The following is a 19,356-nucleotide window of genomic DNA, read 5'->3' on the forward strand; positions in this document are numbered from 1 at the left end:
AGGAGAAGATGAGGATTTATTTTTCTCTCTTTGTTTTCTTCACATTTTCTGGTTGCCCTAGTGCCCCAATCCTTCTCTGAGTCTACCAGATGTTCCTTCTACCCCTAGACTTTCTCTGATTCAGGACTGGGGCCAGTGTGGTACTTAAGCATATCCTAGAAGATTGTACTGGTAACTGCATTTGCTGAGAAGTTTTTTTTTTTTTTATTTAATGACCTTCCCTCATTTTTCTTCTCCCCCTTTCCCCTGAGTTAATTTATTCTGTCCTCAGGCTACTCCCCATCCATAGACCACACATTCCCTTAAAAAAAAAGGAACTACTGAATGAAAGGTATGTCTCAGATAACACCTTAGCTAGGATATAAGGTGATCACAGTATACTAATGGGGTTCACAGGAAATCCTAGAGGATGGACCTGCCAATGTCTGCAGTGACTTTGTGCCTACAGCTAAGTGAATTGGTAAAAAAAATAATTTAAGATTTGACTCCATCATTACTCTTCTGATATGGTCATGGTATGTTACAATATATAGGGGAAGAAAATGTAGTTGTGCAGTTTGCTAGATTTTCAATGTGATATCAGAGAGGAAGCTGAACTAGAGTGCCACAACAATAGAGTGATGGATTCTGGGAAAATACCAAGGCAGAAATAGTTCAGTGATAGTCTTTCTTACACTGAGTCAGAATAGCAGAGAAGATTATTGAAAGTGAGGTTGCCAATGTTTAAGTTATTAGATGATGTTAATTAGAGGCCGAACTGTAAAAGCCATCAGAAGGTTTGCTTAACACTCTTGCATGGATCAGAAATATGACCACTGTGGAAAGTGACAGTGTTTGTGGCACTAGATTGTACAACATTCCCCACTGTTTAAACACTAGCTTGAGCAGATGAGTTGAACTAAAAAGAATGACAAAGACTAGGCTTGAATGAACAGTGGTGAAACAACACGGAACTGATTTTATTGGGGTAAAAATGGAAATGTTTTTGGCGAAGCTAACTTTTGAATATTATGTCTGATACTGTTTGTCTTTTTTACAGGCCCGGAAATATGTAATGGATACAATGGGAGAGAAGTATGTGGAAGGAGTAATCCTTGATTTGGAAAAGACCTGGGAAGAATCTGATCCCCGAACTCCACTTATTTGTTTCTTGTCAATGGGCTCTGACCCTACCGATTCTATCATTGCACTCGGAAAAAGACTTAAGATAGAAACTCGCTATGTGTCAATGGGACAAGGTCAAGAGGTTCATGCACGTAAACTTCTACAGCAGACAATGGTCCATGTAAGACATGCTTCCCTATATATAGTAACCCTTTTCTGGAAAAAAATTTCTTAGATTATTTTTTTTTTATTTTGCTTCCTATGAACTTCTCACATATTTACCAAATGGAGCTATCAGTAACAACTTAGTCTATGCCAAGATTTCAGTCATTATAATTGGTTCTCTTATTTTATGCTCTGTGGCACCTACCATAAATTCTTAATAACAAGAACAAGCACAAGTGAAATAGCCTTCTACTTTTAGATGAGAATTGCTCTGTGTTGTGTTATGCATTTTCAGTTGTTCAGTCTTTGAAAAACATAATTTGGCTATTAATTATTATAAAGACAAACAAGGAATACAAGCCTACCATATAGAAAACTCTGCTACTTCTAGCAATGCATTTTTCACTGTCCTTAAGAGGAAAGTTTCAGAATACTTCTCTGGCTAATCACCATGATTCATGTCCTTGTAGCTCGAGTTATGTATTACCTTCTTAGCATTACAGCTGGTTGCACTTGGCTGTAGTTGGCTCCATATCTTCTGGCAACCATCAGCTTTCTGATGTCGTAAGGAGGGAACCATGTTGTATGTTAGAAAATAGTTTGTCTAGTTGTCTTGATTTTTTTGTCTCAGTCTGAAACAGCAAAAACTTGAATTACATTTTCCAAACAAAAAAAAATGTGTGTGTGAAATGAAATGGTAACATCATAGTCAATTACAGTTTACAAATGGCAAAAATAAATATAATGTTGCAAGTGGTTAAAGCAAATACAAACTCATGCATATAAAACATAATTCATGGCAAAGGAAATGAGCAGGCAGCTGTATAAAGCATCTCAAAACATATCGTTGTGCTTAAACTACATTAGTAACAAAGTGACAGCAAACTAAAATGTCTCAGAGTTTGTGAACAGAATTATGTACATAAAATGTTAATCCTGTCAGAACAAGAATTAGTGTCTATACCTTTTATCTGTCTGTGTGTTGCACAGTGATGAAACCCTGCCTGCAACCTAGATGATCTATGATCTTGCTTGTAACTCAGATGCCTGAGGAGCCAGTGGGATGGCATACCCCTCAACCTCTTAGAGCAAGATATCTGGACAAAGCCATAAATAAAAGTGGGGGAAAGGCCCAGAAATAGAGATACTTTTTAAATATTGCTCTTACAAACTTAGAAAGTTGATAGAATAACAGGTTTTGCATTATGACTTTTCTGGAGGATGTGAAGTCTCAATCTCAAATTTCTGTCATTATTTTCAAACTTCAGTCTCTAATGATTTGCCAGAAAAAAACACAATTTCATGAAAAATGGACCAAAAATATGAGGCAAAAATCTGGACATTCTGCAGAAATCTGTACAGTTGAGAGGTATGGGTTGGAGGCTGAGAATAAATAGCCGATACTTTTCTCATGGGGGTGGAGATGGCAACTTGGTGTACTACAGAAGTGACAGCAGGCAAAATCCTGGTGTTGCGGCAGTAGTAAATGAGAAGGGCCAGTGTTGTGTGCACTTAGCAAGCAGAGGGGTGATGTCCTGTAGACTATGTTCTTTTCAAATTATTTGCAGGAGATCTTTTCTGATGAAAAGTATTTTTAATACAGGAATGTTGCAAATTTCTGTCTAACAAATATATGCATTCTTAAGATTTTCCACAGTTTCTTTTAAGTGAGAAAAATATAGCAAATTGTATTTTCTTTATCTAAGAAAACAATTGGCAGCCCTAACACATTGCAGTGCAAATTCTTTCTTTATTTAATTGTTTTATCATATTTTTCATTTGCTAGCCTGAGTGGTAGAACACTGATTACAGAAGACAATTTTCAGTTTTAACCTGGGAGCGTACAGTAGAAAAAAGGTAACAAAGATGATATTTGCAAATAAGTAATCAGCACAATAACTAAAAATGTGACTGTAAGTAAAATAATTAATATAACTTGAAAAAAAACTGTCAGCATTTAAACTGTGAGAGAGATTACATACGTGGGTTATAATGCAGCATACACAGTAAACATTCACTGTCTATGGTATATACGGTGAGATGTGCAAAGGGAGTGAAATGTTAAGGATACGTGGAAGGGGTGAGAAAGGAGGGAGGGGATATGGGAGACTTCAGTGTTAAAGTGACAGAATGAAGAAAATGAGAAGCTGTAAGGAGTGGAATGATTTAGGTTCTGTTGCACACTGTAGTACTTCGAGGAAGCTTCACAATTCAAATATTTGTAAGTTAACTACAGAAAGCTTGTTAGAATGGGAGTGATTATATATTCAGTGGGAGGAATTCCCAAATGTGGGTGGCCACTGTTAAAAAATTGTGGTCAGTACTGTAAAGTCTTTGCCTACAGTGAAGTAAGAAGGAACGTTTTGAGAGTGTGATCTTCTGTTATTGGTGGTATATCGCTTAGTTAATCCGCTGGCAAAAAAGGGAGGGGCTGTAGTTTTAAGACTTTATGGACTGTGATTTGGAGACCATATTCTAGTTGTGCCATCCGAATCCCTGTGCCTACAGTTGCTCTGGATGCATGGGAGAGGTAGTAGAAGACTTTGTGGACCAGGAAAGTAGGGAGTTGACTTTTGATTTAATGATAAAGATATGATGTTAAAAGTTTAGGTTTTGGTCAAGCTAGATACTTACCTGTTTGAAGTAAGTGCTTGTTTCAGAGTGTAATTGGCTGATAATCTGAATGGCCCACTCTATGGAGGCAGTAGAATGTCTTGTTTTTATTTCAAGATTATAGACTTTAGCTTCCTGTTATTAAGTATAAGTTTATTTTTTCAGTAGCCAGCTGGAGAAGAGAGAAACATCATCTTCAGGTTCTGTTTTGATAGCAGAGGGGGAAGGCTTTGCTGTGTAGATAATCCTATCATCATTGTATTGAATATTTCATTGTGGAATATCCATGGATAGGTGATTGATTGTGGAATTTTCATGGGTAGGTGATTGACAAATAGGGAAAAAAAGTAGATGGGATAAGATGGATCTTTGAAGTACTGTTTTGATCAGGGTGATAAAGGAGAGAGGGAGGATCCAATTTGGACTTCAGAGTCAGTACTATGCAAAAGGTTTCTGAACCAAAAAAGAGAGTCATAGCCACTTGTATATGAAGTAGCCGTTTAACAGAATATGTTCCATCAAGTCAAAGGCTTTTGTCAGGGTGCTGAATATAGCACCTACTTACAAGTTCCTTGTCCATGTTCTTGAAGCTTCACCTTCAACTTCAAGTTTATTGTAGTGCTTTTATAACCGTAGCACTTTACAAAAATAAGAAATTGAACAGTACAGGTACAGCGTTTAAACCATAAAATATAACAGTAGCAGTGAAGCAAATCTCCAGGAGATCATAGTTGGGAGCATCTACATTTCGATAGAAACCAAACTACTATAGCAAAGTCCCGTAACACCAAGTGATGACATTAACTAAATAGCAGTTAAGATCAACATTGTCAAAAATACAAAAGAAACCTCAGTAAATGGTAAAGCAAAAAAGAACACTGGAACCACCAGCACAAAAGAGACTGAAACTTAACGCTTTCATCCCACTTTATAAAACAGGAACTTCATCTGAATAATCTCTACAAATTTCAGTTGAAGTTTGCATGTATCATATGATTTCAGTCAGCTGTTTTTTACTTGAATGTTATTGGATGGTTGGTTTTTAGTGGTCTTTTCATTGTAGTTAAAACTGTAATGTAAATTTTGCTGTACCATTTACCGAGGGTTCTTTTGTGTTGACTTGTTATCCTCAGTTGCAGTTTTGTTTACATTGTCAGAAATACAGCCACTTGCAGTAGCTGTCCAAAAGTGCTGGCATTTCGTGGCACTGTTCACCATCAAATAAGTCCATATTAGATAAAATCCAAAACTGAGTAATAGTGCAATCGTAAACATTCAGACAGACTTCAGTCTCAATCCGGCACACAACAATTAACCAATTAAGCAGTGCACCAGTACCTTACATAAAGTTGTAAAGAACTGATAGAAAACCAATGGCAGTATTGAAAACCAAGCATGTTCCAACACCAATGGCAGTATTGAAAACCAAGCATGTTCCTAGTTCTTAGTTTAAATTGGCAACAAGACAACAAAGTGAGTGCAGCACCAGTGGCTTAATGTCAGCTTCCACTTTCCCCCTTCATTCAAATTCAAACTATTCAGTACCACAAAAAAACAGGTCAGCAGTAGTTGCTGGTATCTTTTGGTATCTTAAAAACCAAGCAGGTATGACAAGCTGCACATCAAGTTATGTTAATTCCTCACTCCACAAAATAAGTAAACAGTAAAGGAAAAACTGATGATGAAACTCTTAAAAAGATCTTAGCAGATTTTGAGAAAAATATGACAAAAGTGCAGCAGAGCTTAATGCACTGGCAGCCATCTGCCACCTGCTGAGTGCTGCTGTGTTGCAGGAAATACATCTCTGCCTTATCATTGGTGAGGGGTATAGGTCTGTCATAGTACTATGGCTAGAACAGAAGCCATACTGATATGGAGAAAAGAAAATGTGGTTTTGGGTACATTGTGTAACTTGGTTGAAAACTAGTTTTTCAGATATTTTGAGTAGGGTGGGTAGGATTGAAAATTGTCATGAAGTCATTGGCACTTTCAGGTCTGGGTTGCTTGTATGGGTTTGTTATTTTTTGTTTCCATACTGATAGTATTGGGTTACTGGAGAGGCAAAGGTTGTACAGCTAGCAAAGGCTGGGAAGTATGTGTTCTTGCAAATTACAGTAAACCAATGCAGAATTCAGTCTGCTTGTGTTGGGGAATTTGTGGGGATTTCAGCAATGCATTTCTTAATTTGGTTGTTATTTTTTTAAAATAGACAGCAGGCATGAATGGGGGGGGGGGGTTGATGACTGGGACATCTATACATTGTGTGGGAAGGTAGAGAATTTGTGAAGGAAGCTTGTTGTTGTAAAATTGCCAGAGAGGGTGGGAATGAAGTCTTTATGTGGAAGAATATTACATAGCACATCCTTTGAAGCCATTAATGACGTTATACATTTTTTCCATGCTATTTTCAGAACATTTTGAGTGAAGTAAAGTGAAGGAAGTTAGCTTTTTGTCTTCTGGTATATTTTATTGGCCAGATTTTTGAGTGATATGCATTTATCCTTTGTTTCAGGGAATGAGCTGTTTTTTAATTGAACCAGGGTATCTGTCTGTTTGAATATGTCTTTAGGCTTGTTGTAAACAATTTATTATGTGTGTATCTACATAGCTGGGTTATGTTGGGGAAACAGTTGTCCTGCAGGTTGAGCAGAGTAACTTTTAGGGAGGCTGTAAGGATGATATGCTGTGTTTTATAGGAAAGGTTGTCAGTTAATTTGTGGTAATTCCTGTTTATGGGTTTCAGCATTCTTGGGGGTCTTGAGGTACAGGGCGGTAGTTTGGGGGGGCTTGATGTATGTAATCATCGCACAAATGAGGGTAGAAGATGATGTTCATAATCTTTCATGTAATATTTATGAGAAGAGCTGGAAAGGACTGCTTTCATGATCAAATCTGAGTGTGATGGTATCTTAGTTCAGTATGGCCAAGGTCAGTGAAGCAGTCCGTTGCTTTGGAGTTCGTGGACTCATGGAGGTTTAGATTGAAGTCATCAAGGATGATGATGTATTGGTCATTAGTAATATGTGGAACATTTTCATTAAGTAGGAGTTTGAATTTTATGGCATTTGAGGGAGGAAGAGAGAAGCTAAAGTAAGGGTTAGTTTGGTGTGCTTGTTGCTGTACAGCTGTATGATTTGCCACTTTGTGCATGGTCATTGCAAATGTGTTATGGATTAGAGAAAGATGCTTTGAAGTTTCGTTTTATAGGTGGTATGGTTCCTCCAGTACCCTGGTTCCTGTCTGTTGTTGAACAGGTAGTATTAGCAGAGACAATTGCAGTTAAAATCAGGCTTGTCAGTTTTTAACCAGGATTCCTGATACATGCTGTGCCTGGGTAATGAATGTTATGAAAGGAGTCCAGTTCCATTTTTTCTTACTGCTACCTGTATTAAGTTAGGCTGTTGAAATTTACTTGATAGAGTTGAAGAAATCATAGACTTTAGGGACCCAAGTTTGCTTCAGTGTAAGTTAATAAGTAGGATACTTTTTATTGAAGTTTGCTGGATTACACATTGTAGGAATTTGATGAGACATGGATAAAGGACTTTCTTTTTTAGGTAGGGGTCAAGTGGGAGAAGGGGGAGGGAACATATTCAGGTTGTACTATGAGGCATGATGGAGTGAGTTGTAGGAGAGGAAGGGAATGAATGAGCATCGGATATGGGTATTGTTGTTGAGGAGTGCGAGGTATAATTAGAAAGTAGAGTTGGTGAGGGTTTGGGGGAAGAGGCTATTGGTGTGAAGCTAGGTAAGAGTTTGGGGATCAGTTGACCCCAGTATTAACACAATTATATCAGGTTATGACTACACCCTGATTATTTACATACTTTTTGCTGTACCTAAAACTATTCTTTTACATAAACCTAGAAAAATCCATCATATAAGGGTAGATGATATCCATTTTTTTAAATACAGACTATAAAATTTGCTGGGTATATTGTAAAATCATCTAAAATGTTGACCCTTATATTTCTTTCTCCTAGTGTTTCAGGGGTATACCCTTACAATATGGACGCTGTTAAATAATTAGGATGAAGCTTTTTTTAGGATATATACTGCTGTCTACAGAATTCCAGGTTCCAAATGCTTACAAGAAATCTCAGAATGTCATTCAGTCTCAGATATTTTAAACAATATAATTTTGATGTATAAATGTATTACAATTGAAATTATCATCAGAATGGACTTTTTTGTTAGGAATACAATATTTCCCATTATAGTTTTGGTATAATAAAATTTACAACATTTGGAAAAGATGTTTATAGCAAGTGGCATTACTCAAATTCTGTGACTGCCGACAGCAGATAAAGACTTTGCAGGTTTCAAGTTTCAGACCCAGAAAGTTATATATTTGCACAAATATGAATTAATTTGTTTAAATGTTTTGGGGTGTTTCTCATTTTATTTTATTTATTTTGCTTTTTTAGTAGATTTGTCTGACTAGATTTAGTCAAAAAAGCATTTTGAGTGGAGGCCTGTGGAGAAAAATTCCAACACATTACTAACATTTTTTAAAAATGAATTCAGTATTATACATTAGTATACATTAAATAATACACATTAACAGTTACACATACACTTGCTGATTAGTTGTGGCTGTTATTGCAATACAAAAGATACAAATGCATTAGTAGATGTTGAACACTGAACATTTAAAGAGGTATAATAGTGGGTTTGACAGACAGATAATAGATCATGCGAGTAGCGCTTAGAAATTCAAAGAGGTTGAGGTGAGGGAAAGAACTAGGTGCGGCAGAGAATGTTGATATTGACAGGTTTAAAAACAATTGTGTGTGTGTGTGTGTGTGTGTGTGTGTATGTATGTGTGTGTGTGTATATATATATATACATATATATATATATATATATATATATAGAGAGAGAGAGAGAGAGTTATAATAAAGTTTATATTAGAAGTATAGAGGTAGAGAAAGCAGTGTCACAAAATAATGACTATAGCTGGGGGATACTATTAAAACTTTTTTGGGCATTGGTGAAGACTGGTTGTAGGATATAGGATTCTGAAAGAAGACAAATGGTTTGACAAAATGGCTAGCTTAAGATAACAGTGGCATTTATTCTGGAGATGTGCAGAAAGAAGTCCATTGATCTGATAAGTAAAGTTTTAGTTGTGTTTTTAGTGAATTTGCATTTTGAATGGATTTCTGTGGTAGTTGGATGTGGTTACATAGTTTAGCTACACTGTTTAATACAGAAAGTCATTTGCAGTATTAGATAATTTGGTTAGTTTGGGCGGCCACAGTGGTGCAGTGGTTAGTGTTGCTGCCTCACAGCAAGAGGTTCTCCGGTTCGATTCTTGGCTGGGGAGCCTTCTGTGTGGAGTCTGCATGTCCTCCCAGTGGTCGCGAGGGTTTCCTCCGGGTGCTCCGGTTACCTCCCACAACCCAAAGACATGCAGTAGGTGGATTGGACACTCTAAATTGGCCCTAGGTGTGAGTCTGTGGAAGGTTGGGCGCCAGGCTGGCAACTCGACATCGTAAAACTCCACTGCCAATCATGAACAGACAGATGATCCGCTGTGGCGACCCCTAACCGGGAAAAGCTGAAAGAAGAAGAAGATCGTTTGGTTAGTTTGATTAGTGATTTTTCTCTACAGTGTGAAATTCTATTGGGGAAGTAATGTTGTACTAAGTTGTTAAAGGCCTCGGCATTTTTCTGGCTTATAGAGAAGTCTGTTTATTGCTCAGAAGGAATTAATTCTCTGAGGGCTATTCAGTGGCGTGTTCTATTGTTATAGTTTACTGCAAATTTAAATATTTTATTATGACATTGCTCAAGTGTCGACAGTTGTGAGACTTGAAGATTGGGGCAGCATTGAGGGGAGATGACATTAAGAAAGTAGAGGCTGTATGTCTTCTGGCTATGTCAGTGAGAGTGTTTATCAAATTTTCTTTTTTTTTGAGGGGGGAACAATAATTGTACAAAACTAACCATGCTGTTAGAATTATTTTTTTTAATTTCACCTCCATCCTAAGCTACCAATTTATGTGCTCAATATGGTAATTACTAATCTTGGAAGTATCATTTCTCATATTCCTGTTAGATGGATTCGGATACCAGCTTTGTGTTGGAATCCTACCTACATCCTCAGGTACTAGTCCTTACCTTAATCTCAAAGCACAGAATTTTTTTTATTATTCAGTCCTTTGCAAACTAATGTAATTTCTGTAAATACACATTTTCCACAACTGTCTATTTTTATTTTTCATGATGAAATGGAGAAGCTAAGTAAGATAAGACAATGGTTTCCTGATGCTAAGATAATTGAAGACACTGAAGTATCATTTAAAGGACATCTTTCTGCCTCTCCCAAAGAATTTATGATTAGGAAAGTTATGCTTTCTTTGAGTGCTGGGAAATAAGTGGAACAACCAATTTGTGTATGCCTTTCTCAGTAATATATATTAAAGCTCTGAAGCTCATATAAGAGATTTAAGACATTGTAAGCAATGCTGTGGAACAAAAACCTCCTTTTTTCAAATAACCATAAAAAAGATGAGCTAACCCTTTGACAACACAGCCTTTAAAGGTTCTAATATAAGCATTGTCGAGAATTTCTGTTTTCAAATTCTGCATGATTTTTGTAGCTGTTTTCTGTTCAAACTTCATACGATTGTGATTTGCATATTTTGTTGTTCATCTGGGATTGTGACTGAAAAGGATATTTGGATTAGTCCATTTATCTCACTAACAAATATCTGAGTTAATAAAATAAAGAATAAATATGTTATAAAAGATGGGAGATGACATATGATTTTATTTCTGAGTGTTTATCATTTTGCTGTAAAATTTCTCCTTTGTATTGTACAACATGCATATTTAATTTATTTAGTAGTCGGTATATTTCAAGCTTGATTTTTAGGTCATCTACAAACATATTGCAATAAAGTATATAAAGATTTTTTAAAATATTTTTATATTTTGTATTCAAAGGGTGGATGGGCACTGTTGCAGAATTGTCACCTGGGATTAGATTTCATGGATGAGCTAATGGACACAGTTTCTGAAGCAGAAACTGCCCATGAGACATTTCGCCTATGGATGACAACTGAAGTTCATAAGCAGTTTCCTATCACCCTTCTCCAGATGTCAATCAAGTTCACTAATGAACCTCCACAAGGACTCAAGGCAGGCTTGAAAAGGACATATGGAGGTAAAGACATTGATAATCATTATCAGAGTATGGTTTCTTAATAGATTTGTATTTATCTGAATATGTTTACATTAGGTTTAATTTGCAGAAATCTACACTATAATGTTGGAGATTTTGGTCGTTGTGTTACTGTTCAACTAGACTGCTGAGCTAGCAAAGTATACTACCCTTTATGCATCTGTGTGTATAATGCATTTTACTTTTCAACCATTGCAAATTCGATCCATTTTGGTAAAATGGATATATAAAGTACTGCATTAAGAAATTTAATTTACTAAAGTTTGATGTATAATTTCTTTGCTTTGCATCTTTGCTTTGCAGATCTAGCTGTTCCTTAGAGTACATAAATGAAGCATGTGGAAAACATGCAATGAGACCTAGCTGTGCAGTAAAATATGTACACAGAAGCACAAGAGACCATCCACAGAGTGGTAGTGTGCTAGATAGTTCAATATTATGGAAACCGTAAACATGAGCACATACTAATATATCTCAATGTAAAATGGTACTTACAGCAGTTTGGTGGTATTAGTTACTAAACTCCTTGTTGGAATGACAGAAAGTGCTGCACAGATTTATATATCCATGTATTATTTATAGCTATACTGCTATGCTGCCAACATATATGGACACCTGCTGGAATAATAAAAGTGAAGGAAAGTGTGTACAGAGAAGTAGAAAGAAGGAGAACAGCAAGAAAGGGTCACCCAAAAGGACAACATATAGGAGTGCATAGGATCGGAGGGGAAGGGAGGAAACTACTTTTTTGGTGAAATTCCCACCCTGTGAAACAGAAAGCAGGATAGGATAAGAAAGGGGACTATTACAATATGTGAAGGCAGACAGGCAACACATAACCTCATAGAAAATGACATGGGAAAGCACACAACAGAATGGGGAAGCATGGGATGCACAGAGATCATTTCTGCAGGGCTGAAACACACTTGGAGACCATGCCACTGTTTACAAAGAACTCACAGTGAATTTTGTGCCACCCATCACTGGATAAGTACTTTGCATTACTAAATTGTACTTTTTGAAGTTGTTTATAATTACACGTTATGTCTGTGCATTATTTGTTATTTCCGTGCATTATTCGTTAAGCATTTTTACACTCTAAACCATTTTAGAGTGCTGTGTTTTTACCACTGCATTTAAAACTGTATTTTTCTGTACTTCTCCCTTCTGTTTATGTATGCTGTTTGTATTACTAGTGAATTTAAGACATTTCCTACGTTTTACGCAGTTTCATTTTTAAGTTAGCAATTTCTTGCACTTCAGGTCCATTTTGTAATTTAAGAGCCTGGAGGAGTTAGTGCTGCTCTCTGATGGCAGTGCAGGCTTGCCTGATAGAATTCTGTGTAGAATATTACTTAAGAAACCTTAGATTGTGCTAGTTGTGACTGGTCAGGGGCCATTTTACCTTGTTTAATAGTTGTTTTGAGCCTCTACAAATACATCACTTTTGCATGAAGCTTGGCTTATATCTATAGGGCTTAAACATTTTCTGAAAAACTAGCCACCGATTATAGAGAATTCAGAGTGAATCTTGTGCCACTCATCACTGTATAACTGCACTGCATTACTAAATTGCACTTGTCAAGTCATTTATAGGTACTACTGTTATTTCTGTATATTATTTACTAAGTTTTTTTCACTCAATGTCGTTGTAAAATGCTGTAGTTTTATCACTGCATTTCTGTACTCCAGCCTTCTTGATTTGTCTGATGGTTGAATTACTCTTGAATTTGGTCACTTCCTGCACAGTGTCACTGTTTAAGTTGGTTAGTTTTCCACTTCAGGTCCATTTTGTGACTGTAGAGCTTGGAAAGGTTAGTGCTACACTTCTGTGGCAGTGTAGAGTAACCTGGTCGAATTCTGTTCAGTAAATTGCTTAAGAAACCTTTGATTGTGCTAGCTGTGATTGGCCAAGGGTCAGTTTACTTGTTTACTAGTTATTTTGAGTCTTTATAAAGATACTGTTTTTGCACAAAACAGAGCAGCAGGTTTTAGCAGTACCCCATTTAGATGCAGGCACCTATATATTTTTCCTTTAAAACTAACCTTTAGACTTCTCTTTCACTCAGTTACACAAAGAGCAACTAAACTGCACAGGGGCAAGTACTGACCTATATGCATTGGAGTAGATACTCCCATTGCTACTCTTTACTCCTGCAACAACCTTAAGATTACCTAAAAAGGGCCACTAACCATGGAAATTAACTTTTCTTCCATATCTGCAGCCATATTGGTGGATATGGGCATCCTGAAGCAATATAGCACTTGCCTTATGTTTACTGACAACCAGCTTATTTTCAAACAAACTGATAAGGTTTGTGAGAGTTATATTTGCATAGTGTCACTGAAGGCAAAGCTCTCTCACACAAGCCATCATAATACCAACCAGATTGTCAGAAATGCACACACTATACCCACCACACATGGTATGGGTCAGTCATAGGGACCCACATATGCATATGTCTTCTTAAACCCCAAAGACTTCCCAGACATTTGACCTACAGTAGTAGATATCCTGAGCAAACCCAAAAGCACTCCCACCAAAACAACACCCACCACAACACATGCAACCACATCTCATGGATCCTCAATGTCAAATCCTATAAGGCAAGCCACTATATAACCCAATATTTTAGTCACAGGAAATACTATTATGAGACACACAGATATCCTACTCACCAGATGGAGTAAGTAGAAAGTCATAGTCAGTTGTCTATCAGTGACCAGGATCTGCCAAATCACACATGCACTCAGGTGATTGGACCACAAGTACTATTATGACTCAGTCATAGTTCATGTGGGTGTAAAGGACCTGAGATGTATCTCCTTGGACTATATGAAGAGAGACATTATGGAGCTCTTGGACTGTGTTTTCCAGGCTGGTATGAGTCTAGCATTGAGCAGCATTCTCCCCTCACCAAGGATGAGGCCACATTATGAGCAGAAGATGATTGAATTTAATAAATGGCTTAACGTCTGGTCTTATTCTAAGTGAGTGCAGTATTTGTCAACATGAGAAGATATAGTTGACAGACCACATTGCTTTGCAAAAGATGGGCTGTACCTGTCTTCTTTAGGCTTTTGAATATTGGCTAAAACATTGTCTTCTCCCATAGTGGTTTTTTAGAGAATGCCAAACTGACATAACAAAACCAACCCCCCAAAAAAATGTTAATGGTCAATGCCAGCAGTGTAAACAAGAAACACTGCTCCTTGCAAGCTCACCTCATTCTGGAGAATGCATACATCTATGTAGTTGCCAAGAAAAAGGTTTAAAGCTGCATATAGCACAGTGACAGTACAAGGCTACAATATCTTCCACACATAAGGCCAGCTCCTGCACAGGCAGAGAGTAAAGGCAGAGGTGTTTTAATCTACATCAGTAACAAACTGATCTCTAGGCTGGTCATATAGGATGATGCAATTGAGCTTCTCTGTATTCAGATTACTATTAGCAAAATTCCATGCTATATCCTTGCAAGCTATTGTTCTCCCCTGTATGACCTAGAAAACCTGTAACTCATAATTAAACTTACTGGCAACACTAACCATTCAACCCACTGCCATATTCATGGGCGACTTTAAGTAACTACTATAAACTGGAAAGCATATGTGACACTTAACATGCAGAACTAAAGTTTCCTGGACTTTGTAAAGACTAGGGGTACAAGCATACTGGACCTGCTCCTCACAGACATGAGAGAATGCTGCACCCCCCCCCCCAGTGTAATGTCCTCTGTGGTAATCTGACTATAAAGCTGCCCCTTAAAATAAAAATAATTTGTGTGACCCCAACTAACCACTTAACATTTAGGAATTATTATAAGGCAACCTTCTTGTTATTAAGTGACCACCTGCCAAAATTTCAAGCTGCCCCCATCCGTGAGAACACAACACTTAGCAAGATAAAAACTCTTTCCTCAATCTAAACAAGCAACTTAAAGGCAAATCACATTTACCAAAGCCAATTTTAAGGTAAAAATAGCTCCCAGGCCAAGGACAGTCATAAGACTTTCTTTAGCTATTTCCATAACCACAAAGTCAGTATACAACAGTGTGCAGAACTAGTTGTAAATGGAGCCACTTATATGAAGTTGGTAGATAAAGAAAATTTAGTGTTCAGCAAGTTTAACTTCAGTTTTACCCACTCTCCCTCCCTTTCCCCCTCTTTAGAAATACCATTGAACATAACTCACCATCTGTCACTAGGGAACAGATCCTAAATGCACTATCCAAGGCCAAGAACACCACATTGATGGGTCCTGATAGTATCCCAGGATGCCTCCTAAATAGAATGAGACATGACCTAATCAGGACCACTGTAGTCACTATTTAAACACAACTTCCATTCAGGCTTTGCACCATGTGAATGGAGAACTGCAACAGTCATCCCTCTGCTGCATGGGGTTGTGCCTTCTATGGTCCCCAAAAAAAGCAGACTTAAAAGTCTGACTAGTCTCATATGCAAAGTAATGGAAAGTATTACCATGGAAATGATTAATAATGGCATAGAAAAATAGACAATGGGACCAACCCATTTCAATTTCATCAAAGGCAGACTATACCTACTCTACCTAGTGGACTTCTTCGAGAAGGTCACCAAGGCAATGGACAAGGGCAAAATGGTACAGGCTGCCTTCCTTGACCTGGCTAAGGTTTTTGATACAATACTCCTCTTGGGCATTGTAAACTAACTCATGGAATAAGGCATAAACCCCTGTGTTACATGTTGGATAGCCAGCTGGTTCTCAGATAAAGCTGGTCACTAATGGAGTTCCTTAGGGCTCTGTGCTTGATCCTTTCCTTTTTGGCATCTACTTCTCAGAAGTCAAGTCCAATGTCGGGGGCCTCTGGCTGACCAAGTTGGCAGTTGATTTTAAACTGGGACCAGTTACAGAATCTCGCAAGACACCAATAATCTCCAGGAAGGGCTAACACATAGAAATAACTGGTGCCAGAGCCACATTTTAAAGCTCAGTGCCAAGAAATGCAGAATTGTAATCTTTGGGAAGTCAGATGCCCCAGGAAACTATCTCATTGATCACACACACTGAAGAGTAGTCCCTTTTTCAGGGATTTGGGGACATATGTAGACAGTAACCTGGCTTTCATCCAACATGTTTCTAGGTAGTAAGGAAATCACTGTATGTTTCTTAACTTATAAGCAAGGGAATGGCAACTAGGTCATAAGAAGTCATTATACCACTGTATTCAGCTCTCATCTGACCCGTCATTGAATACAATGCCCCATTCATTATGTACCTGACCAGGCACATAAAACAGTTGGAGCTCGTGCAGTGGTTCCTCATAAAAAGAATAAGAGATGTTACCAACATGACCTTTGTGGATCACGACAAAGCCATATACCTACACTCTTGTCTCCTACAGACTGTCAAGAGGCAAGCTGTCTGTGGCATACAAGGCATCCTTGGATCTCACTCTAATGGTCCTCTTGCATATCTGCAAAAGAAAATAGAATCAGAACTACCCAATCCAAGGACTTAAAAATTTCTTGAGACATAAATGGGGAATGTTGGAGGGACACATGTTAGAGAGTACCTGTTCTCTGGAACAGGCTTCCTATCCATGTGAAGCAGAGTTCCTCCCTGATCCTATTCAAGCACAGTATAGACCATTGGATGGGAAATCAGAAATTCACCCCGGTCTGTCACCTGTACTTCTAATGGGCAGAGGTAGCCTGTAAATTCTTGACCACCTATGCCCTAGCTTACACATACCCCTTAAAATGACCTGTAGGCCACAAAAACCTGTTGGATACATTTCATATCCAGGGCTAGGCTTAAAAAGGCCCTGTAGTCATTAGCCTAGTATACAGCTATGAACCTATGAATAAACAAAGAGAAGACACACTGTGATGGGGAGGGTTGAACAGTGCACAGAGTATGGGCTGTGACACAAGAGGAAGGGAGCATACATGGCTGGAGAATATGATAAGTCATGATTACGTTTTCTTCTAAGATGGTGTTTGGAAAACCAGCACATTATCTCCTCACTGAATTAGTGTAGAAATGAATTAAAACCACTGTTGTAAAACACTTGTAATATGAACCTATTCCTTCTTATAGCATACATTTTCATGCTGCTAAAAATCCCTTTAGTTTAGGTAGCAACACAAACCTAGATGACAATTTTACAAGAGTAAGTAAACCTCTTCCTTCTCCCAGAAGAAATTTTAGTGGCAAAAAAGTCATTGTGGCTTAGGCCCAGACCATTCTCCTTTCTGCTTCCTTTCCATTTCTGTAGAAAATAAGTTTCAACTCCCCTCCCTCCCCATCCCATTACTTACAGCAGACCTTTAGATAAGTTCTCCTTATGACTTTAAAAAGACATGCAGTATAATTTTCCAGCATTCTTGTTCTTGCCCTCTCACCCACCTACCCCCCACATATACAAACATACTGCTGACACATATCTCCACAGCAGTCCACCTAGTGGTGAAGCTGTTGCAAGGAAAATAATGCAGCAGGTTTCAAGCTGCCAAAGAAGAAGTGACTTTTATTCAGGATTTGTCACTCTCAAAGAAAGGCAAACCTTGAAATTTTAATCAGGTTATCAACAAAAAGAAATTCTGGATGGTTTACTTCAGAACTGCTTTGCCTCTTTCTTTATGTATAGACAAAAATAATACATACCTATAAATTTCAGTAAGACATCCCTATCTCCAACCCTCACAGGTGGTTTCTTTGAACCTGTATGGCCAGCTTTTGCCTCCATTTAGAAGTCTGGGCATCTAAGCTACTTGCATTGCTAACAGTGTCTCCATATTGCTTTACTTCAGCTTTTTTTCAACTATGCATATGTTCATTATTTTGAATTTGTTACCGCCTTCTCAAGACAGAGATGTCACCTTGTTTCAGTGGTAGTTGACTGTTCCATCATTCTGGGTATATTCATAAAATATATGAAGTCTCATTTTCATGGAGCATAAACTTCTGTGGGTGGATTACATAAAGTTTGCTGGAATCACGTTTGCTTGCAGCACAAAGGTATGTACATATGTTGTTGAAGTCAACTAAAGTGATGTACAGTTTTATGAAAGAAGAGTGCTCATAACAGACAGAACAGAACAACACTGCCATTATAAACTGATAAACAGACTATTGTATTTCTTCCATAATGCAAACTAAAAATAGTTAATAAACCTTATAAAAAGCGAGGCAAACCCCCTTCACCCCCACATATCTCAAAGTTAAATATATTCATTCTCTGACTGCAGCAACTGAGGCAAGGTTGAAAACACATATACACAAAAGATGCATTGTTCTTACTTTCTGCAAAGTGGCACAATATTGGAGTGAACATAATTAAGTCTGGGTGGTGTAGGGAGTTTCATTGAAACCCTTATTTCATTTATATAAAATTAACTTACAAGAGATCTTATTATCAATCTTCACTATCCTTTCTGGAAGAGTACAAGGTACCATGATTCACTGTGAAAAAAATATTTTGCTATGCCCGTTAATTAAGCTGCCTTTAGCCTGTCAGTTTTGCTTCATTTGACGAGTTCTGTACATCTTCTGAAATTAAATTTTAACCACTTTTCCTTTTGCAGTCATACTTTGCTATAGCATACTACTCCTATACTTTCTCTAATCCATTGTGAATAAATCAGGACTGGTTAAATATTCCTTGTACATAAATTGTTCCAAGCCCTATATCATTGGAGGGGGGGGGGTCTTCTTGGTACTGTCTCAATCATGTAATTTACCCTAATTCTGCAGGATCTATAAAATTGTGCACAGTAATTCAGCTAAGACATAATTGCTGTTGGTTAGTGCCAAAATAAATTCCTTAGCTGTAGAACTAACCCTTACGTATGTACTTTAACATTTTGTTAACCTTTCCAGCCATCTTTTCATACTGAACTCCACGGTTAAATTCAGGTGCAAGCTAAATATCTCAGTCCATGTGTAGCCTCCAATGTATGCCCTTGCTTATCTCCAGAAAAATATGTGCAGCAGTTTTTGTACCATAATGCATATTTTTATAGTACATGTCTGAATGCAAAATCATGCTTAGCTTAACCTTAAATGGTAAACTTCAAATGTGCTTCAAATGTGCTTTTTGAGGTCATGTTTTTCTGGTAGGCAAGCCCTCCTGCAACCTCACTGTGAGATGGGCTTTGCCCCGATACTCCAGATTTGTTTTCTTACAACAAGGTTACACAACTACTCAGTAAAGGATAACACAAACAGAATGACGTAATTCCATATGTAAGTTGAAAGGAATATTGAACAAGATTATGTGTTGACAAAATATGG

General features: G+C 37.6%; 1 protein-coding gene across 1 annotated transcript in view; it reads left to right on the top strand.

The window, feature by feature from the left end:
* DNAH5 (dynein axonemal heavy chain 5) overlaps window positions 1–19,356 on the top strand; it is a 1,226,896-nt gene that overhangs the window by 976,913 nt on the left and 230,627 nt on the right. Inside the window, exons 33-34 of the mRNA XM_044065791.1 lie at window positions 1,040–1,285; window positions 10,837–11,056. Coding sequence (XP_043921726.1) covers window positions 1,040–1,285; window positions 10,837–11,056 — 466 coding nt within the window. The remainder of the gene's footprint in view (window positions 1–1,039; window positions 1,286–10,836; window positions 11,057–19,356) is intronic.

The sequence above is a fragment of the Protopterus annectens genome, chromosome 3.part0, assembly GCF_019279795.1.
Source record: "Protopterus annectens isolate FY-2018-M chromosome 3.part0, PAN1.0, whole genome shotgun sequence".
NCBI classification, from domain to species: Eukaryota; Metazoa; Chordata; order Ceratodontiformes; family Protopteridae; genus Protopterus; species Protopterus annectens.